The 23,611-nt window shown below is 32.8% G+C and overlaps 1 protein-coding gene across 2 annotated transcripts in view; it reads left to right on the forward strand.

Moving 5' to 3' along the window:
* Hook1 (hook microtubule tethering protein 1) overlaps nt 1–23,611 on the forward strand; it is a 92,811-nt gene that overhangs the window by 20,773 nt on the left and 48,427 nt on the right. For both annotated transcript variants that reach the window (XM_003464043.5, XM_063236607.1), the window contains exons 5-12: nt 732–864; nt 3,282–3,349; nt 4,186–4,248; nt 5,047–5,130; nt 9,794–9,960; nt 12,045–12,185; nt 13,112–13,313; nt 13,836–13,946. In XM_003464043.5, the coding sequence (XP_003464091.3) occupies nt 732–864; nt 3,282–3,349; nt 4,186–4,248; nt 5,047–5,130; nt 9,794–9,960; nt 12,045–12,185; nt 13,112–13,313; nt 13,836–13,946 (969 nt within the window). The remainder of the gene's footprint in view (nt 1–731; nt 865–3,281; nt 3,350–4,185; nt 4,249–5,046; nt 5,131–9,793; nt 9,961–12,044; nt 12,186–13,111; nt 13,314–13,835; nt 13,947–23,611) is intronic.

Here is a 23,611-nt window from a genome sequence, read left to right on the forward strand (position 1 = left end):
GGGAGTCTAATTCATAATTGAAATGTTTTATTATTGCCATTTTTAGAATATACAAGTTTTGTGAAAATCAGATTTAAAGTTTAGATCCTGGATTTGCAATAAAAGTTGCTTTTATATTGATACTCATTAAGTTGATTATTTTCTCAAAAATTTTTTAATTATGACTTAATGAATGGCAGTTCTTTAGTTGATTTTATCATTAAAATTTTTGTCTCTATTTTAAGTATGTAAATTTGTAATTTATTTTTAAAAAATTTAATGTTCTAGAATTTTTTATTTTGCATAATACCTAAAACTCATTTTGTAGCTTTTCTCAATGCCAAGAAACTTTTTAATAAGATTAAAACAAAAAATTAGCCAGGAAAAATTAATCCATTAGATGTATTATTCATTTGTAAAATGCAGTAGTTCATCTTTGCAGGCTTTTGTTAATCATCTATGAATTATTAAAAATATCATTTTAACATACATTTTGTAATGGTAGATTACTTCATGTGCTTTTTAATTAAATGATTCTCTAACAATGGAATCCAATAAAAGGTAAATACAGTAGTTTGTAATTGGTTTCCCAAAATATTGAGAGGTTGTGTGAATATTGCTAATTGGTTTTAATCAATAGCCATTGATTTGTCATTTGTTAATTTATCTTGAGTTGTCTCATGTACCTAATTAATGTAAAAAGTTTTTTGTAGTGTAAATGACTGATCTAATTCACTATTTTGATGCCACAGTTTTTGGGGCAGCAGATTTCTGAAGAACTTATTCCTGATTTAAACCAAATAACTGAATGTTCAGATTCTGTGGAGCTTGGGAGATTGCTCCAGCTTATTTTAGGTTGTGCAGTCAACTGTGAAAAGAAGCAAGGTAAGTGAATTTCAGCCAATAGAGGTTTTCTACCTAAATTCTGATACTCAATAAATAAATTAAATATATTTGATTCTACTTTAATATAGCCAATTTTTAGACTTGATGGATATTCAGTAAGTTATACTTTTTTTTATCTGGTAGATTGTTTTGTAAGGCAGAGCATTTGATTCAGTCTTCTACAAATATTTATTTGTCTAGTTACAATCTGGGCTTCTTTAGGTAGTATTTTATTCTTTGTTAAATACTTAGCTATTGCATCTCCTGATGATGTGGTGATATAAGTAGATTCGTGCATTATAGTAATAAACCCACACAGAGTTATACATATTCTGCTGAGTACAAAAGAGCATTTTTGGTTGCATGTAATGAATAAAATTATGACCAGAACAGACCTAGATCCCGTCTGTGGGAGCTCATAAGACAGGGTAGTGAGAGTTTTGATGCTGTCTTCTTGTTTTGTTTTCTATGTAATTCACTCGAACTTGGTTTATAACATACTACATTTATAAAACTTTGTAACCTGGGAATGTGGTCCAGTGGTAGAGTGCTTAAAAAATACATTTAGTTGCTTAAGTGTGTAGAACCTTACTAATCATATTTAGCAGTATGTAACTAATTACTAAAAACCACAAGACAAGATAAATTCTCTAAGAACAAATTCAAGAAGGAGAATAGTAATAATAATAATACTCAGCTGTAGTTAACCAATAAAAAGACAGAAAACTTTTAAATTATTACATCTCTGTAGCTAATGTTTTTTTCCTAGGGTATTTCCTTATATGCTCTTACTTTGCACTCACAGAGAATATCAAAGATCTGTATATTGGACTTTTTATACACATAAAGGCCAAGTTTTCAGGAACCTTAAAACTTCTATAAATGTTTAGTCACAGATTGACAAATAATTCATGTGTAAATCTAGTAACTTGCATATTGTGATTCTTTTTACCTTGTTTTTGAGAAATTCTTTGTTTCTACTTTATTTTCTTTATTTCTTATTTTAAGTAAAAGAAATGATGCAGAATTTTTTTAAAAGTAGGAAATTAACAGTAGTTAATATTATTTGTAACTTATTTTTGCTTAAGATTACCAAGTTTTCAGTTTTATTCATTCAAAAGAACTGTCTTTGGTTCTATTTTGTTTTTATTGAATTTCTTTTATCTTATTTTGTTTTCTTGTGAATTAATCAACTATTTCTATTCTGAGCCATAATTGACATTTTAAGCTATAATTTTCCCTGAAAGTGATGATTCTGTTGCATCCTGCAAATTTTGGTAGAAAATAACAATAAGTTCATCATTTGGATCTGAGTGTTACTAAGCAATTTTGTTCTTACGTTTTTGAAAGGAAATTCAATTCTAGACTACAGAAGAAAAATGTTTAACACGTAGTAAGTATAAGGAAATAGTTTACTTTCATTATTTAAAAATTTGGGAATATATAACTAAATTGAATTGAACTTATTTTTGAAAATACACATTCTTAGTTTTTACATATGAGCAGATAAGTAAACACACTCTTAATAATTTAATTAAAATTTACAAACCACCTCCAGGATAAAGATAGCTGTCATACCTTGGTACTTTCCAGTGAGAATTGATTTTTAGAATGATTTCAAGGTACTAGAGCAATCTCAATATTAGGAGAATGGACTGGTTTGATCACAGTATTCTTTGTGATGGGAAGGAGGTTATTTTTAGAAATGTTTCTGTAAACTTGAAACAATTATTTAAGAAATCCACTTAAATGAAATAAATTCCATCATCCATACATCCTCCTAGTTTGTTCTTTTTTCTCCCTCTTAATAATTGCTGGCCAGATGCCTACTACAACCTACCACATTACTTATATAATTTCTGACTAAATGAAATTTAGAGAACTTTTAGGAGTTTTCAAAGAATCATTAAATCAAAAGTATTAGAAAACTAGTAAGTCCTTAGAATATTGGAGCGGCTGTTTTAGCTGAAGAACATATAGTTGAAGTGAATTTAAATCTGTAAATACATGAAGGACTCTTTCTTAAGAGTTTTTCATTTACTCTCAGGACAGTCACCTTGACTTCCGGCATGTCTGTGGTGAGAAAGTGAATGCTGAGAAGGAGTTTATGGAGACCAGATATGTCCTTTTGTATGCTTTTGTAGGAAGAACTAAGGGTATAAATGAAACTTCCTGGGCTTAAAGTTAAATAACTATTGTCATAATTATTTTAATATTAATCATAGCATCTTTTTTCTTGAATTAAAACATTAAATATTGCTGTGAATATTTTAAACTTATTTTTAATGGATATAAAATGAAAAACCTGTTTGCACAAAGGATTATTTGTGCTGATACATTTTTATATTCTGTTTAATGGTTAAGGTACTTTGTGCAAAGGAATTTTTTTTAAATTCTGGTGTTTTTTTAAATCATAGAACATATTAAAAATATAATGACACTGGAGGAGTCTGTCCAGCATGTGGTAATGACTGCTATTCAAGAGGTAAGTTATATAATATTCATGTATGCATGAAAATCTTTAGCTAAATTATATAGAACTTCTTATATAAATTTTATCTCGTATGAACAAATTTTTCTTTGTATAAACTTGCCCTTTGCAGTATGTTTACTTATTTTTAGCTAGTGAGTCCTTTTTTCTCCTCAGAAATATCTTGAAAGACTGTGAAGCCTAGTTTTAGTACCTCTAGCTCTAATGCTGTTTGACAAATTAATATTGTAAAGTTTGTTTGATTAACTTAAACTAATCTAGAAAAACAGGTTGAACAATCTGCAGGCAAATAAGAATTTTTAGTTTCTCCACTTTCTTTTCAGCCAATGAGAGAAGTGTTTCCTCAGATTATAGTTTATATGTACCATGAGCATTTTCGGAATATTGGATTTCTGAGGAGACATCATGGTACTTCTGTTTTGTAGCCTTTGTAGTCTGGATTTGAGTTATTCTGATTCTCTCAGGAAAGACAGAAAGATTCAGAATTCACAGTGTACAGTGCTGATTCTTAATATCAGGCTAACACTCTCAGATGAAGTAGAGTGCAAAGGAGACAAAATAATAGAATATTCTCACTAATATATTTTTTTTAAAAGAGGAGAGGTTTACTTTGGCTCATGTCCCATAATCTTAATGTCCTCACTAATAAGCTCAAACATTGTTATTTAGTTAAATCATTAATAAAATTTTTACTTGAACAGTGTTCTGAGGATCATCAAATTAAGGCAAAAGAAAAGCTATGATTTTACCACTCTTTTAAGTAAATATGTTTTTGTTTTATTAGCATCACTTCACTTTTTATACTTAATTTTGCTGTTTTAATTTCCCAGTTGATGAGTAAGGAAATAGTGAGCTCTCCTACAAACGATGCTGTCGGAGAATTAGAGCAGCAGGTGAGTATTTCAGTGTGGAGAATGGTGTTGGAAAGGGTGATGCAACTCCTCTACCAACTACTCCAAAGGCTAATGTAGAGGATGTGTACAAGCAGAGTCTCCAGGATTATGTTCCAAGAGTTAGATAGCATTGAACTTTCCTTTTGACACTTGGGCCCTATCAGGTGTTTATAGAAATAGTTAAATGATAAACTATCTGAAAAATATTCTTAAGTTTAGTTGTAGTTTTAATAATATGATAATATTTTATGATTGTTGCTGTTCTCTTACATGATATTGAAGAGACAACTCAGTGCCTAAAGGATTCAATTACAGTAGTATTTTACATGGGGGAAATTCACTCTTTCCTCATGTGCAACCCAGTCTGGTTGTAGGAGAAAGGGTAAAAGGTGAGAAAATTGCAGCTCTACACATCTATTTTATTTTTAGATACGTCATTTTTTTCATGAGTATGACTAGTCCTTCAAGAAGTATTTCAAGTATTTTTGATTAAAACTTTTTAAATGCAATGTATTTTTCTAATATTTTTCGGCGATGAAATTAAAACATACTTTCTGTAATGATTTGGAAATACTTTTCAAGGATTCAGATACATTTTATTTTATTTTGTGGAACCTTAGCTTTAAATGTGAATGGGAATATGGCAGTATTATTCACATATAGTAAAGTTAAGACTAATTTGTTAATATGTAAATTTTAAAACCCATTTCTAGTATTAGTGTATATATGTTTTAAGAGGAATGTATTTTTCTGTTTTTGTTGAAACATGATTTACTAAGAGTGATGTTTGTATTTCAGCTTAAAAGGGCTTTGGAAGAACTTCAGGAAGCACAAGCTGAGAAAGAAGAGCTGAAGCAGAGATGCCAAGAACTGGATATGCAGGTATGCACGAGGACTCTCCTGTGAAGAGTATCCTCTTTACTTTGCCTTATTACCCTAACATTTCAGAGAGAAGACCTTCAAAACATTTGTTATAAGCCTCAGTATTTAAATAGGAATTTCATAAATAATTTTTCCCTTACAGTTGAAAATTGCTGGCCTATTTCTTTTGGAAAATCATCCTAACTGGAGGATTTCTGCTGTTCTGATGAAGACTGTTTTGTCTAAGATGGCAATATTAAAATATGTGCTGTATAGTTGTTTATGAATATTAAATGAGATAAGATATCCTCTGTGTGTGTGTGTGTGTGTGTGTGGTCTTTTATGCTAAGTTTGTTTGGCTAATGTTTATATATGAAATGTATATAAATTTATATTTGTAAGCAAGCATGGCACAAGCAACAACAGTTAATGCTTAAGGGCATAGACTGTCAAACAGGCTTCCTCTATTCATAACCTGACTGACCATATTACTAGTTGTTTGTGTGCATTCAGGTGAATTGCGTTCTCTGTAGTTGAGCTCTTTTGAGAAAAGGAGTCATAATAATATTTTTTAGAATATTTTTAAGGATTAAATTATATACAAAGAATTCAGATAGAATCTAACACAGAATGTTATGTAAATGTTTGCTATTCTATGAAAATACAGATGTGAAAGTTATGCTGCAAGCCCTGGCAGTGTCTAGAAAAAGTATAGAAAAGGTTAATTGTACCTTCATTTTATGCTATCTGTAAGTTGTAGTCTTTGTTCAAATAATGAGCTAGTTTCCTTAAATGTGTAAAGATGAAGAACCAATGTAGTACCATTCTAGCTAGATGAAATAAATATATAAAGTGTGATAAAGCTGGATAATATTTTTTCTTTCCAGTGATTTTTACATAAGGAATAATCAGGTGACTCAGTCATGATGACTGACCACATAGGTTAGTGAAAGCAGCAGAAATTAAGTCATCTTACTTCTATCTTAAAAAAAAAAAACCAAAAAACAATCTTCTCTATTTGGATATTACTACTTTCTCAGATGTAGGGAAAATTCTTTCTGCTCCTGTGCCTCTTTGCTAAGCACACTGTAGAATGCACACACACAAAACCAAGGAACCTGAAATGTGTTATTTTTCTAATAGGATCAGATTTACTATAAAATACCTTTCATACAAAGAATAGGAGATTGAACCATTCTGGTACTCCTAATTTTAAGATTTCCATGTAGTTTTCTGAGAAATCCTTACTCAGTATAGATTATAAAATTCTGCATTAAAAGATTTAAGTTCTTGTAATACAAAATGAAGAGGCTGTGATCTGATTTTAGTTGAGAAGTTTAGGAATTTCAATCAGAGAGGGACAGAAGCAGGTCAGGGTTAAATTAAAGGATATATCATGGGAGTTTGTTGAAAGAGGTACCTAGAACCACTCTAACATTCCAAGTCATAGACTAGGTGTGGTTCTCCACACACTTTTGCATAGTTAATGCTAGCTAAGAGGATCAGCAGGGACATCTTTTCTGACTGGTTTACAGATATTTTGTACTAGTGGGTTCCAATCCCTGTAAAGAAGTTGGACTGGATGACTGCAATATTTTATTATTCCTTATTATTCCTTGACAACTGTTGTGCTGATTTTCCAGCTAAAATTCTTATAAAACATAGTGCGTTTACTATATCCTTTTCCCCATGTTTGACTTTATTAATTCCCATATGACCAAGGGAGGATATCCTTAGATCAATGAATGGTAAATATAAAGACATCTTCTTGAGACACTCACTGGCAGCAGTGAAGGGAGGCATGGAGGTAGGAAGTTTTCAGATGGAGTTAATGGGAAGGATTGTGTGTGATGTTGACAGTACTCAGAACACAGTGAACAAAGACATAGCTGTGCACGCCTAATGAAACTTCTGGCCATGACCTTATTCTTTTATAATGATGAACAGGGTTGTGACTGAAGGATTCTGTATGTCAAATGAAGAAGAAGTAAGGTTTCACCTCCTTACATAGTCCAAAAAAATCTACCTTCATATCAGTGAGCTGGAACTGGATATAGATGATTTTGTGCATATGTGCATATATGTATGTGGATGCATGTATTTTGCTGTGCTGGGGCCTTGCATATATCAGAGCACTTCCTATACCATTGAACTACACCCACAGGCCCTATAAAAAAGTTTTAAGCAACGATGGATGACCAGGTTCCATTTTGTTGACTAATGGTTCTCAATCAAGGGGATTGTGTTAATAGTGACAGTGAAGATGTTAATGCTGCATAAAAAAAAGCATCTATAAGTGAGGCAAAGAAACTGTTATGGGCTTAGTGGAAAACTACAACAGTGTGTATTTATAGCAGAACAAGAAGTCATTTTGCAGAAACTAAGTAAGACTTCAGCACAGAGATTCTGGGGGCAACATATGAGAAAACCATCTAACAGGATGCCTCCTCATCCCTGAAAGACCTAATTCTGATCCCTCAACTGCTTTTGATGGTTCTTCTCACCTAAAAGTTAAAATTTTAATCAAGATATACCAGTGCAACATAGACTGCCAGCAGCTATTGTTTACTGTTGCTGTTGTTTAATCAGTGATACAAGGATTCTGTTGATGCCATTGTTTCCTGATCACCCAAAACACATTACTTTTTCACTGTACTTACTGCATCATAGTTTGTACTGATAAATACTTATGCATGAATGTAATAAAATAAATGCTTATCTGTAGCATATATATTCAAAGTCAAGAGTAGTGGCAATGCCAAACCACCATAACATTGTTCATATGAGTGGCTAAAATAGTGATTACCTTGCTTTTTGATGTTTCAGTAGCACAAACTTTGTTTCATGTAAAAAATTATTAGAAGTACTGTATTAAAGTTACTTTCAGGCTGTGTGCATAAGGTATATTTGAAACAAATTAATTTTTGTTCAGATGTAAGACCCATGACCAAGATAATCCATGTGTACATACAGATGTTCCAAAGTCTGATATCTAAAACACTTCTGGTCCCAGTTATTTCTGATAAGGAATATTCACCTTATAGTCTTCCTTTGGTACCGTTCTCACACCGGTGTGCTTCTTTGGAAGCTCCTTTGACATCTGGTATACAAATGTTTACATTTCTACTGTTAGGCTCTAAATGTCAGGAACTTTGTTTTATCTGAATCACTTAGAATTACATGTGACAGGTAATAGTAACATTTAGCAACACAGCATTGTTTCTTTACATCATCAGCCTAGGGATAGTTTCCAATTTACTTTTCTTATTTGGAGGTGGAAGCATAGTAATACAATTTTAAAGAGTTTATTTGATTCTTGAATCAGGGAACTTCACACCAGAGGAGTGTGCTGAGTACCATTTAGGGAACCCAGTGGATATTCAAAGGGCAGATACCAAAGTGAAGCAAAATAAAGCTGTGATTAGTTACAGCCATACAGTTGTCTTATTTGGTCAAAAACCCCTAGTTCTTGAATTTATTGGCTGCTTTGGACTGAGTAAATTTAAGTTTTATTTTTCTTTAATATTGCCATTTACAAGAAATAACTCAAGCTAGATTTAATTAATATTTTCAGATCAAAGTCTAGATCATTTATGGGGCCTGATTTTTCTGTCCAGCAATTCCTCAGGCCTTGTCTCTACCTCAGCTTCCTTTAACAGAGAACAGCATTTATAATTTGCCTATATTGTATTCAAGGTAGTCAATCTATTTTACTTTCCTATATAGCTAATTGTGTTAGTGTGTCATCTCATCCTAACTTGATGGAATTAATTATACCAATTGAAAATATTTTTATTATAAACTATTTATTGTAACAAATGTATACAGTAACATAGTAAATGTCATACAGTATACTTTTTACAAAATAATTCTTAGTAAAATCATATATAAATGTCTGATCTAATGTAAGATATAGCTACAGTCATAAAATTTTAAACTTTTAAAAAATTTTTAATTTGTTTAAAGTTTTTTTTTTTTTTAATGCAAAAGAAATAGAACAGGTGCCAGGAATTTAGCTCAATGGCATAAGCACCTGCCTGGCAAGCATGAGGTCATGAGTTTGATCCCCAGTACCAAAAAGCAAACAAAACAAACAAAAAAACCCAAAGGGAACAAAACAAGCTTGTTTTAAAAGTCTGTAAAACATGAGCTATTAACATTGATATGGTTTTATACTTGGATATTTTTATACATTTTAAATAATTGCAGTCTCCTTGTACAAATGTAAACAATCTAGCTTTTTGTTACTGATTTGTTAAGCAGATGTGCTTGTCCTTTAAATACATGACATGTGACTGATAATTTTTCTACTGTGAACCTAAAATGGCAACCTTAAATAGGCACAGCATTAGTCGGTACCTAAAAGAAAGACAAATATGTTTCCTTATATTCCATTTAATTTGACATTCATCAAATTTTGGGATTAGAAGCATATTTTCTCAAAACTACAGCAGATAAAACATTTTAAAAACATTGTTACTCTATTTTCTACATATAGGTACTTGATTTTCTTTGTTTGAACCAGACTTCCTACACCCAGAATCTATACTGGGAAAGATTGTTAGAAATTATCTAGTTTGATTTCCTAAGTTTGTTTCAGGCCTAATCCTATTAGAATCATGAACTCCAAACCATAAGAAGTTTTATTGCTATTAATCCGCTTATTTGTTTGTTTGCTTTTTAGGTGACAGCACTTCAAGATGAGAAGAATTCACTGGTTTCTGAGAATGAGATTATGAATGAAAAACTTGACCAGTTGGAGAGCTCTTTTGATGATCCAAATGTGATGGTTGCAAGAAAGTATATCCATGCACAGTTACAAGTAGAACAGTTACAGGAAGAAAACTTCAGGTAACATTCTTCATAGAAATAATTTTAGTAGGATTGTCTGTTAAACTAGTAACTAAATAATTCTAACATTTAAGTATTGTTGAACATACAGGGTAATGATTAAGCTACCAAAAATACCAAATGGCATAAATGATTTCTGCTTCACAGTGCTTATAGTCTAAGAATATAGAGATGTGTATGTGTGTATGCTATTAGCTAATTAAAACAGTTCAATGTCAAGCGGCAAGTGAAGTCCATTGGCAAGCCATTAGGAGTTCAAGAGAGTGATTGCTAAAGCCTTGGAAACATAGGAGAGGTATTCCCCAAGTCAAAACAATGTAAAAATCTTAGACTGCAGAGATGCTTTTCACTTTAATGTTTATATCTCTTCTTTAAAAAACATGAGTCCCTGATTTACAAAAGAGTTCCGTTCCAAGAGAACGGAACTTCTTTTTGTAAGTTTGGTTTGTAAGTTAGGTTTGTTCATAAGTCTGACAAAGTGAGTCTTTGACACTTTTGACACAGATATACAGTGTAAAACATAAAAAATCCAAACCTACATATGGCCACTGCCTTTCCTCTTCTTTCTGATCATCCCAGGCTCTGATCAAGCACTGTACTCCTGTACAGTATTGCACTGTACAGTAAGTACACAGCAGCATAACTGTGACAGTGTCTGGCAGTCACATGAGGTACTTCTGCAACTTGCTCACATCTGCGTAATGCGAAGTCCTTTAGTACCTGTGAAAGTTTGCAATTTAAATGTTCTTAAGTTGGGGACTTACTCTGTGTTCTTAAATTTCATAGACAATGATTGGCCTGTGTGCTTAACCACTAAACTTTGCACTATAAGACCACAATTAAAGACATTCATTCTGTGTGTACCATGCATTTTGACAGCATTTCAAACTTAGAAAAAAAAGTTGCAATAGTACTACAAGGATCTGGTTTTTATACTTCTATACTTGTTACACTTGCTATTTGTTTTAGGATTCTATGTATTCACACAGATATTGCATGTATTTGCCAAAATCATTGGAGACTAAGTTGGAAATGTACTTCTCTACTCCTTTATAGTTCACTGTATATTTACTAAAAACAAAGATATTCTTTTATAAACCTCACTAAAGTGGTCAAAATTGGGAAATTTGTCATTGATGCAATATTATTACCTAATTCACAGACCAATATTTGAGTTTTGTTAGTTGTCTCAAATCAGTTCTCTTGATATAACTATAAACTTATTTTTTTCTTGTTTTAAAGTCTAACCATCATGAATTGTATTTAGTAATGAATTTTTAGTGAACTATAAATTCATTACTATCATTTTATTTTGATGCTCAAACTACTCCAGATTTTCTCAATGAGAAGCCTTTCAAATGGTGCCATATTATCTTTCTGTGGGCACTTTCTTACTTTCTGACACAATAAAATGTTCCAGACTCATTGTCTTTAATTTAGCATAATCTAATTTGATATTTTATTTATTTGTTATGTTTATGTTATGTTAATATTTTATTTATGTTATGCTACACATTTTAAAATAATTATTGTAGTTACAGAATGCATTTTTAGACATCTTTTAAAGAGAAGAAAACAAAATTAATACAGAATTTCAAAACAAGCTAATAGGGGATTAACAAAGATTAATGTATTGTGTATTGTTATCTTCAAAGTATTTTCTCAGATTGCAAGATACAGGCATAAAAATTGATCAAACAATATAAGAACAAACTGTTATTTTCAACATACTAATAAAATTAGTAGTATAATTATCTTAGCTATTGTATATATATATATGGGTTGTCTGTTCACTTCATTGGTGATTCTTTTGGTGTGTAAAACTTCTTAATAAAATGTGATACTAGTTCTTGATTCTTCGACATTTTTCTTCATCTTTTGAAATTAAAATTTCAGTTAGGAGATAACTATAATGTTTCAAAAGTAAGAATAGTAAATTTATTTCTCTTGTCTATTTGAAAATTAGAGCCAAAATGTATCATATTCCTTCAGTTTCTCTTGTTTCCAACATAGCATTGAAATATATCATACTAAGGTTATATCTAAATAAGAAGTGATGGAAATTATAAATTTCTTTGTTCAAGACTTGAAGCTGCAAAAGATGACTATCGTGTTCACTGTGAAGAACTTGAAAAGCAACTGGTTGAATTTCAGCATAGGAATGATGAATTGACTGGTATGGCTGAAGAAACAAGAGCCCTGAAAGATGAAATTGATGTTCTTAGGTATATCTTATCTAAATATAATTATATTAATTATGCAAATTACTAATTGTCTTATTTGAGTGTTCCATTTCCTTATTCATGGATTCTTAGGCTATCCTGGTGTCTCAAATATTTATCAATTCTTTATTCAGGCTCCTAGACTTTTATGCTTATTATGTTTAAGGGTAATATTAACTTCTTATTAGGACAATTTCATATTGGAAACATTTATGTTGACCTTGTATACATTAGTATATTTTGAGAAATTTTTTGCAAAGGTGTTTATTATCATAATGTATATTTTGGCATTTGATGTAAGAATCTTTCCATTTATTTCATGAAACGTAATCTTGGCAATATAAAGTTTATACTAGTTTTTACCTATGAAATGCTACCTAGTCAAGAGACTGGACAAATGGCTTTCTGTGTTTTCTGTTATGTTTTTGCTGTGGTTTGCTAATTCTAACAAAACTTTTGCAACAAAAATTTGTAACAAAATCTGTATAACCATTTTATAGCCAGTGATGTTAACCATGTGTATTAGCGATTTATTTATCTTGTGGAATTCTAAAGAAAAGTTCTTTGTCAGACAAATTTTAAATTGAGGCAACTTTCTAAGTGTGTCAAACACAATAAAACTATGCTTAATGATATAGACAAAGCAAGGTTTTCCTACAGACTATAGAACGCCTTATAGTTTACTCAATTATATGTAGTAAGTTACTCTTGTTTTATATTTTGTGCTAAGAGCAGCTTGACAGTTGTCATATTTGAGGTATTTTAAATTTTAATGTCTTTATAACAAAATTTGAACTTCAAATGGTACAGGTGCATTATAGCCTGAAAGATTTTTTAATAGCCTGAGAGATTTTTTTAATAGCCAGAATAAAATTAATATGTGCATATACTAGTTTTACACAATAATGCTTCATCTCTAATTATTACAGGGCTACCTCTGATAAAGTAAGTAAACTGGAATCAACAGTTGAAATTTATCGTCAGAAGCTACAAGATCTAAATGACCTCCGCAAGCAAGTGAAAACTTTGCAGGATACAAACATGATGTATATGCATAATACAGTCAGCTTAGAAGAAGAATTAAAGAAGGCAAATGCAGCCCGTACACAGTTAGAAACATACAAAAGGCAGGTAAGAAAATGTCTTAATTGTAGTTGATATAATTGAAAGAGTTCACCACTGTAATTTCATTTGATCTTTCTGAATGATACAGAAGTTAAGCATTTCAGGTAGTAATGGGTAAATTTCTGATGAACTTCTGCTATCTATAATTTCAATCAAAGGTTTGGTAAAGAATTCTACCTCTCTGGGTCTTTAAACTCATTAACTTCTGAGCTTAATTTTTTAAATTTATGCATTTCTGATAATCAATGGTAAATGCCTACAGAATGGTAGACAATGGATCTGTAACCTCAAATACACTATTCCTCTATACATTGGACAACCTAATAAACACTAGAATGCTGCTTTTTAGCATTTTTGGCTAAATTATTATTTCAGATTTTATATTCTTTCTTTTCTACATGCTGTTTCCAAATATTTACAATTTTAGTATAGTCATTTTGTTTCCAATCAATTTTTTAAAAATTTACTTGTCTCTGAGAGGCCATGAATGTTGTATACTTTGCTTTGTACTTTTTTTCTGATCCAAAGGTTCAGGACCTGCACAGTAAACTTTCTTCTGAATCCAAAAGGGCAGACACTTTGGCATTTGAAATGAAGCGGCTTGAAGAAAAACATGAAGCTTTACTTAAAGAAAAAGAGGTGATCATAAATGTATCTGGTACCTTTACTCTTAGAGTAGTAGTATCTATTCATTCTCCATTGAAATTGAACTTGATATAAAAAAAAGGCTTACAAAGATTATTGTCTCTTCAGTTTTTGCAGTACATTTTATTTTGGATTAGCATATCTAAGGTATACATGTTAATGGGCTATAGTCTGGTATTCCGGCATGTACACAGTGCACTCTGGTCACATTGTGGCTCCTTTATCCATCTCCTTCACCTCTTAACTTGGAATCACTGACTACATTCATTATGCCTTGTCTTAGCTTCTGCAGAGGAGACAGAATTTGTAGTACTTGCATTTGTCTGTCTTACTTTACAAAATGTCCTCCATTTTGCTTGAAGTGATAAGATTTTACTAGACTTTTTAAAATTCGTATATATTTTTGATACATAATAATTTTGTGAGTATATAGTATTTAGGTCATTTTTTGTCACCTTTCTCTCGTCCCTTCCCATCTTCCTCTTTTCCTTTCTCTGGATTCCTTCGCCTGTTTCTGAAAAGTCTCCCAATTTCCTACTACTACTTTGTTTTGCTCTTTAAGTTACTTATTTTGGGTTTCTAAAACCTTGTAATATTAAGCATCTGTATCTGATTTAGTTTGCTTATTTTTATAGTTCCTAGTTTTCCTACCATTGATTCAAATTTGTCTTTATGGCTTCATGATACTACACTGTGTGTATGCACATAGCACTGTGATATGATACCTTTAACTCCTTCAGAAATGTACCAGGCTAGGTCAAATGTGATTTCTATTTTTAGTTTTTTGAGTAATCTCCATACTAATTTTTAAAGTCATTGTACTAGTTTACATTCACACAATGTAGAAGGGTTCTTTTTTCCACATCCTCAACAGTGTTTGTTAGTTTTGAGTCCTTGATGATAGTCATTATTACTGCAGTAAGATGGAATCTCGTATTGTTTGATGTGCACTTTCTTAGTGACCAAAGGTGCTGAGCATTTTTTCATGTACTACTTTTTATGTATTTCTTTTTAAGAAATACCTATTTCCTTTATTGACCTAGTTTTTGATTGAGTCTTTTGGTTTTTTGGGTCTTTTTTATGTTCTTCATGTGTTCTAGATATTAGTCCTCTGTCCAAGGAGTATCTGAAACATTTTTTTTTCTAGACTGTGTCAGTCTTCTCACTCTATTAATTCTTGCTTTTCTGTGTAGCAGCTTTACAATTGGATGTAATCCTGTTTTTGATTTTTGGCATTTTTGTTTGTGCAATTAGAGTCCTGTTCAGGAAGTCCATGAGTTTCACCTCTTTTATCTTCTATTAGATTTTGCTTCTCTATGTCTAGGTCTTTAATTCATTTTGATTTGAATACAAATTTTTGAAGTGTTTGTTAAAGAAACTTTTCTCCAGCATTTATTTTTAGTCTCTTTGTTAAAGATCAGATGGCTAAAGGTGTATGAAGCTATTTCCATGTCTTACATTTTATTGGCCTACATGTATATTTTTGTGCCAGTGCCATACTGCTTTTAATTATTGTAGCTTTGTGGTATAACTTGAAATCCAGGATTGTAATCTCTATTGCTTTTCTCTCTTTGTATAGGGTTGCTTTGGCTATTCTGGATCTCTTCTAGTTCCAGATAAATTGTAGGATTATTTTTTCTACTTCTGTAAGAATGCTGTTGGTATTTACTTGGAGTTGTATTAAATCTGTGGGTCATTATTAATAATGTGGCCATTTTGATAATATTGATTCTGCCAGTACCAAAACAGGTGATACCATTCTATTTTCTAATGTCCTCTCCAACTGCTTTCTTGAGAATACTACAGTTTTCATTATAGAGGTCTTTTACCTTTTTTTTTTTTAATGGACTCATTTTTGTGATTTCTTTCTTTTAAGTTCATTATTACTGTACAAGGACAATATTGACTTTCATGTGTTGGTGTTGTATCCTGCCACTTTGCTGAATTTATTTAGTAGTACCAAGAGTCTTGTGATGGAGTTTTTGGGTCTTCTTTGTTTAAGGATCCTATAACCTGGGAATAAATTGTGTCCATTTTACTTCTTTTTCTTGCCTGATTGTTCTGGCTAAACCTTTGAGCACTGTATGGAACATGAGTGGTGAGAGAAGGCACCCTTGTCTTCCTCTAGACTTTAGAGGGACTGCTTTTACATTTTTCTCCTTTTAGTATAATGTTGGCTGAGGGTTTATCATGGCTTTTATTAGTTCTATTCCTATTTTATTTTTTATTTGGAAGAGAATAAAACCAAACTAAATAAAACAGTAGTCAAAACAAAGCAGTGAATGTGATACAGAACTTCAAAATAAGATAATAGAAAATCAACAATGGCTACCATAATGTCTCTTGTTAGCTTCAAAGTAGCTACTTGTACCATCAGACATAATAAAATCAAAACAATATAAAATCAATCAAAACAGAAAAATGGAAGCAATATAGGGCTTCAAAACAAGATAATAAGTAATCAACCATGGCTACCATACCATGTTTTGTTATCTTTGAAATACCTGCCCGTTCCATTAGATATGATAAAACCAAACCAAACAGAACAATGAAAATGATACAAGGCTTCAAAACAATATTAAAGGAAATTAACAATGGCTACTGCCTTTCCTTTTTGTACATTTCCTCTGTTTTCACTTTTACAATATCTCTTGTGTATTTTGGATCCCACTAACTCCTTCAAGGTTTTATGCTAGGGAGACAACACAGTGTTCACCCATGGAACTCTGAACCATTTCACCCATAAGCATGATCAAAAGTTTTATCCATTTACCTACAAAAGCCTCAAGGTTATCCTTCTTTCATGCTGAGCTTTCTATTGTGTAAAAGTGCCATATCCTTCCTCGCCATTCTGAAGATGATGGCAAGCTACACCTGCTTTTCTCTGGTTCCCTGTCACATGCAGCACTGTTTTCTCTCCTTTGACTTTCAGTCTATGGATTTCCTTTCATGTGTTTCTTGTATAAAGCATATTGATGGATTCTGTCTTCTGATCCACTCTGCCTGTGTTTCACTTTATTGGTGAATTGAGGCCATCCACCTTAATGGTTATGGCCAACATGCACTGCCTTGTCTCCCCGCCTTGCTATTTTCCTGCCGTTAGTTGCCTACTTTTCCCCTCCATTCAGTTGTCTGCCCCACCTGGTGATCCCTCTGTGCAACTGTCCCTAGAACCAAGGTCATTTTTATCTCTGTCTAGCATGTCCTTCAATATTCTTTGTTGGGTTGGTTTGGTGATCATGAATTCCTTCAGTTGTTCTTTGTCATTGAAGTGTCTTGTTTCTCCATTATGAAAGATAGTTTTGCAAGTACATTGATCTAGATTGGAAGTTGTTTTCTTTCAGGACTTTGAAATACTTCACTCTACGCTCTTTTTTCCTTGACGGTATGTGTTGAGAAGTCTATCTTGATTCTGATAGGTTTTCCTTTATAGGTGATCTGTTTCTTTTCTTTTCTCTCAGAACTTTTAATATTCTGTTCTTATGTTAAATTTCTGGAATCTTGATTATTATATGGCTAGGTGTAGCTGAAATCCTATATGCCTCACTTATCTGTATTTCAAGTCCTTTTCTTATGCTTTGGAAGTTTTCTGCTATTTTGTAAATAGTCTATTTTATTTGTGTTGACCCTTGCTTTTTTGCTGACACTTAGGATTCTTAAATTATTTTTCTTCAAGTCATCTTGCAGCTGTTGAATTATTTCCTGATCCTTTGTTATTTTTAAGAGTTCTTTTCTTTTGTAATCACTAGCTAGAAACCTCTGTTCAACGTCTGAAAGTCTATCTTAAGTTTCTTTCAAGTGTTTTTGCCAGCTTTCAATGGAGTTTTTAATTTCCTTGATATCTCTTTAAATGTTACATGCATTCTAAATATTTCTTATATTGTTCAGCCCTTATTTTCCTATACTCCTCTATTTTGTTTACCTATGTCTTTAGAGAAGCTTAGCAATTCTTTTATTGTTTTTCATTTCTTGTTTTACCTGAGATATCATGAATAGGTGTTGGTTTTATCAAAGACATTTTCTTCATCTGTTGAAATGTTTAAGTCATTTTTATCCTTCTATCCTTTATACATTCTATCCTTTATGTAATCTATTACGTTTTTTGATTTACAGGTGTCATACTGTCTTTATATCTTTGGGATAAAGCTGACTTATCTTTGAGATGCTATGTGATCTTTTTAATGACTTGTTGGATTCTGTTTACAGGTATCTTGATTTTTGCATCTTGTTCCTCAAGATTATTGCCATAGGTTTATGTTATTTTTTTCATGGGTTCTCATCTGGCTTTGGTAACAGGTCAATAGTGGTTTCATGCATTGAATTTGCAGTGTTCTTTTCCTTTCAGTTGAATGGAAGAATTTGAGGAGTATAATTCTTAATTATATTTAGAATTAATATCATTCTTTTCTGTTAATTCTTCAGAGAAGAAGTAGTCTCTGAAGTTCTCGTGAAACTCAGCAGTGAGTTTATTAGGACCTGGACTTTTGTAGTTGTTATTGGTAGAGTTTTTATTACTTCCTCAATTTCATTGCCTATTGTTTAAATACAATGTATTTGTATCTTTATGGTAATATTTTTAGTAATTCATATGTACCTTGGAATTTACCATTTCTTCTAGGTCATCCCATTTATTGGGATATAAGTTTTCAAAATGGTTTCTCTAATCCTCTGGATTTCAGTGTTATTCACTGCAATTTTGTCATTTTCATTTCTAATTACATTGCAAAGAGTCTTTTCTTCTTTTGGTACTTTGACTAATGGTTTGTTGATACTATTTATACTTTCACAGAACCAATTTATTTATTTTTTTATTTAGTTACTCATTTTGTCTCTGAGACAAGATCTTGCAGTGCAGTTAAGGCTAGTCTTCAGACTTGCAAGGATCCTACTGCCTCAGCATTCTGAGCACTGGGCTTACAGACATATGCCACCATGCTCGCTTTAGAGCCAGTTCTTTAATTCATTGCTCCTTTTGTATATTTTCAGTCTCAGTTTTACTGATTTCTGCTCTGATGTTTATAATTTCCGTCCTTGTACAAGCTTTGAATTTGGATTGCTGTTTTTCCTAAGACTATGAGATGCATCATAAAGTTAGTTGTTTTTTTAATGCTGTGTTTTTCTTTTATTCTGTGTGTTTCTTTGTGGGTGAGGTATCTCTTATAAGCAAGTAGGGTCACAGTTTTTGGTTCAGTCTGCCTGTGTTGTCTTGTGGCTTCTTATATTGAGTGTCACTATATTGATGAATACTTTTATATAGAGTATTTATATAGAGATGTTACTCTTTGCTACCATGATTATTTTTTTCAGTGCTCATTCCTCTTTGCTTTTGTTTAACTGCTCTCCTAGACAGATACATTCTTTTGTGTTTTTTGGTAATAGTGGCCTCACTGACTCTGTTTACAGTTTCCTTGAGTGTAATCTGCATTACTTGTATGGTGGTCATGAATTTTTATTCTCTGTTGTGGAAGGTTTGTATTTCTGTGTCAAATTGAAGGCTAATTTTGCAGGATATCATAATCTGATTTGACAGTTGTTTTCTTTTAATGCTTGAAAAACTGCTCCAAACTCTTCCATCTTTTGTTTTAAGAAATCTGTTACTCCGATAGTTTGCCTTAAAACTTTCTTGACTTTGTTCCTTCAGTGGATTTTAGTATTTTCTCTTTGTTTTGGTGTTCTGTGTTAATAACTGTTGTATTACAGAGAGATTGTTTCCTAAACATGTCTATTTGGGGCTATAAATGCATAATTTACCTACATACCAGTTTTAATCTCATTTGGAAAGTTTTCTGCAAGGATTTTAGTGATAGAACATTTTTTAATGTTCTATCTTGGTCACTTTCTTGTCACTGAACCTAAATATCCAGTACTCATAACTTAAAGGAAGATTTTTATTTTGCTCACATTTTCAGAACTTTTATTCTTTGCCAGCTCTAAGGCGAATAAGACATGGCAGAGGTGTTCAGTGAAGGAAAATCTGCTTACCTCTTGGTGACCAGGAACTAGAGAGTAAAGTGAGGAGCTGCAGAGGGAGGTGTGCCCTTCTAGGTCACACCTCTTATGATCTCCCTCTTCCTCAAACAGGCTCTGCCTCCTAGCAGCACATTTAAGGGTAGATTGATTCATCAGTGACTTAATGCACTGATGAGTATACCATCCCCCATGTCCAGTCATCTTCCAGTAGCCCAACCTCTGAATACCTGAATCTTTTGGGGGACATTCGTCATCAGATAAACATTCCATAACATTCCACCTTTTGTACCTGAAAGACTTATGTGTATCTTTCTGTGCAAAAGTGCTAAGGGAGTCCTGGTCAACTGAAACCTTCTAAGTCTGGCTTTTACTGTCTTCATTTTTATCAGCATTGTAATTGTGTAAGTTCTGACCAGAATCTCCCATCAAGGTTGACATAAAGCTTTCTAAAGTTTCTCTAGTTGCATCTCCAAACCTTTCCACATTCTTCCTGCAAGCCATTTCTAAGGGCTTCTGAACCAAAAGGTCAGGTAGTTACAATAACACTCTACTATCAGTACCAAAGTCTTCGTTACTTTCTCTTTGCTGGGTTACAATATGTGACACCCACAATTCTTAAAGGAGTTTATTTTGGCTTGCATTTTTAAAAAAGACTCAGTCTATAGTCAGCAGGCTCCAAAGGAAGAAAGGCATGATGAATAGGGTATGGTAGGAGAAAACTGCTCTTAATATGGCAAGTGTGAAGCAATGAGAGAAGGAAAACGGTAGGAAGGGAAATAGTATCCGGGCCACCACATCCCCGGTAAACTGTCTCAAAGCAGGCCTCACTTCGTAACCACATTTAGTTGCTGAATTCATTAGTGGATGGATCACTTCCAGTCAGCTTTGAAACACATTGGGCTTTCAAGGCAGACCTAAACTCTTGTAATACCCTTCTCAAGACTCTCTTTAATGCCTATATTTCTTATGTTAGTTGTTTGAGCACTATGTAGCTGCTATGCAATGAACTTGCCATGGTTTTGCTTTGTTTTGTTTTTAGAGTATCACTAGGTTATTCACTAGCATCATTCTTCTCCTTTAGTTGTGATATTCTTTCTTTTGATTGCTTGTATCTATGGACATGAATTTTGGTTTTGCTATTTCCAGGATTTCTGCTTGTTTTTTGTTCATAACATATAATTCTTTACTACAATGACCATTTATATCTTGTATTATCATCTTCAATTCCATCAGCTATGTGTGTGTCTCCCTTAAGCCCTGAATATCATTCCCTATACCAACATCTTGAAATGTTTTTCCTATGTTTTCTTCAATTTGTTTTGTAATTTTGTGGTTCTTATATCTTCATGTCTTTGATAGATTCTGATTTTAGTTTTAAGAATTTTTACTCTACATATTTGCAGTACATATTTGCATTTCTTATATTCAACAGGTGTTGATACATGCACATATTACATGATAATCCTTTTTACTTCCTCTGTCTCCTTTGCTCTCTCCACATCTAGATCTTTTTCCTGTTTGCAAAAGCTGTTATCCACCCTCATGTTTCTGGTTGGCCTGTCAGTTCTTTTATCATCTATCTGTATACTTAATTTTACGCTAGTGCACACTGACTTATAGATTTGTAGCTGTGTTTTGAAATTGGAAGATATGAGTTCTACTTTATTCTAATTTTTGCCAAAGGTTATTTTTGTTACTCTTATTCCTAGCATTTCCTTATGAATCTTAGGATCAGCTTGCCACTTACTGCTAAAAAGGTAGCTGAGATTTTGATAGGAACTGCTTGAATCCCTAAATCAGTTTCCAGGACCTCTGCAGCCCATGAAGTTGTTTGGGTGAAGGAGCCTGAGAGGATGAGAAAAAAAGAAAGAGACAAAAGCTGGTGTCAGGTAGAGCCTTATCCTCTTGATGGGAGGAAAGGAACTGACCCCTCACTGCAGGGCATTTATTCATACCTTTTAGCAACTTAATGTCACATCACACCCTGTTGTTCACATTGTCTTGGGGCTAGGTGTTTTCTTAGCTAAAGCAGCTTCTTGTGGCTTGCCCTGAGTACTCTTTGTTCTTGAAATGGTGAGGCTCCAGCCTTGAATGTGTGGTAAATTTCCAGCTTCAACAGCTCCCAACATATCCATCTATTTTGTTTTGTTGTTGTGCAGGATGGGTGTGATCTGTTGAAACTGGAGGAGCTATTAAGAGAACTACCACAATTTAAACCCTGTGCAGTCCATTAATCCATAGACAGTTACCAATGTAGCTAACAATTGCCAGAAGGTGTTAGTGATTTGAGCTCCCTTTATAGCTAAGATATTTCTGTGGCGTTATAGTATACCTCTTGAAGTTGTACTGTTCTCCAGGATGTTCAAAACCAAGTTAATGTGAGACCTATATTAAATTCAGTCGCTTGCTGTCTGTGTCAAGGTCAGTTGAGTGTCCCCAGGAATTACTTTGGAACCATGCATAGCACCCTTTGGCTCTGTTGTCAAGTGTCAGCCATCTGGATAAGACATGGCTATTGCCTGACCAAGTTGCTTTCCATGAAAGTTTGAAAAATTTTTTCTCCTTGGACATGCCACACACTGATGAACATTTTCCTCTGTGGTTTCACTGTCTTCTTGATCAGAAGATCAGGAATTCACCGAGTATTGGATGGTCAGCAGAGCTTCTCTTATATTCTGAATCATCATAGACCTCTGAGGGCTAGGTCTAATATACTGGCTATCCTCTAAGCCATCTATGTTTAATTTTGCCCTCAGTTATTGAACATCTAGAAAAAAAAAAATTGGTAACAGTACAGTTTAGTATAGAGGCAGTAAACTTAGCATTGTCTTAGCTAAATATAAAGCATCTTAGAACACTAAATGAAACCATTATTTCCTATTAACCATGGATGTCTTAACATTTGAATACCTGTAGAAGGTTAACAAACAGTTGCATATTTTACACAGAATAGGAGAAATCAAAACCATGCCTAATATTACAGCATGACAATCATGATGACATTTTGTAGAATGCTTGAATGTGCATTTTTGACATAATATACCCTCTTTTTGGTAAATCCTTCCTAATACAGAAGAAGCTTTTATGTAACTTGATTACCTTTAGTGAGATCTACATCTCATAAGCATTGGTTGAATGCAGAGGTCTAAATCTGAAATAAAATTCTGTCATCATAAACAATCTCTGTTTTACATTTTGGAAGACCTATACATCTGGAAAAACGAATACATGAATACACCATGAGGTTAGTCACAGTCTGTCATAGCCATATGAAAATCTTTGTAGGGGGCATTTTTAAATCAAAAACCTTACTGTATTTTTTTTAAATGTCAATGACCAATGTGAACATATTACAATAATCTCTATAACCTTAGTTGGAGTACCTTCCATAAGGCTGTGGAGCTCATTGGGGCCTCCAGTCAATGAACAAGAACAATGAACAAGAACATTGTTAAAAATGTTACCAGGTGGCCACTTTCTTATTCATCAATTGGAGTCCTGTTCAATAATCCCAACCCTAAGGGATTTTGTTTACTCATCTTAATAATTTTTTATGACTTATGAAAAACTCAATCATACCATTTAGCCCATTAATTTTGAGACAGTAAGAGACTCTCAAGTCAGTAATAAATAGCAATATATATTGCGTTTACATAACCAATCTTTGCATCATTTGGACCAGCTGGCAA

The sequence above is a fragment of the Cavia porcellus genome, unplaced genomic scaffold (assembly GCF_034190915.1).
Source record: "Cavia porcellus strain 051 isolate PalLab524CR breed Dunkin Hartley unplaced genomic scaffold, mCavPor4.1 scaffold_25, whole genome shotgun sequence".
NCBI lineage: Eukaryota > Metazoa > Chordata > Mammalia > Rodentia > Caviidae > Cavia > Cavia porcellus.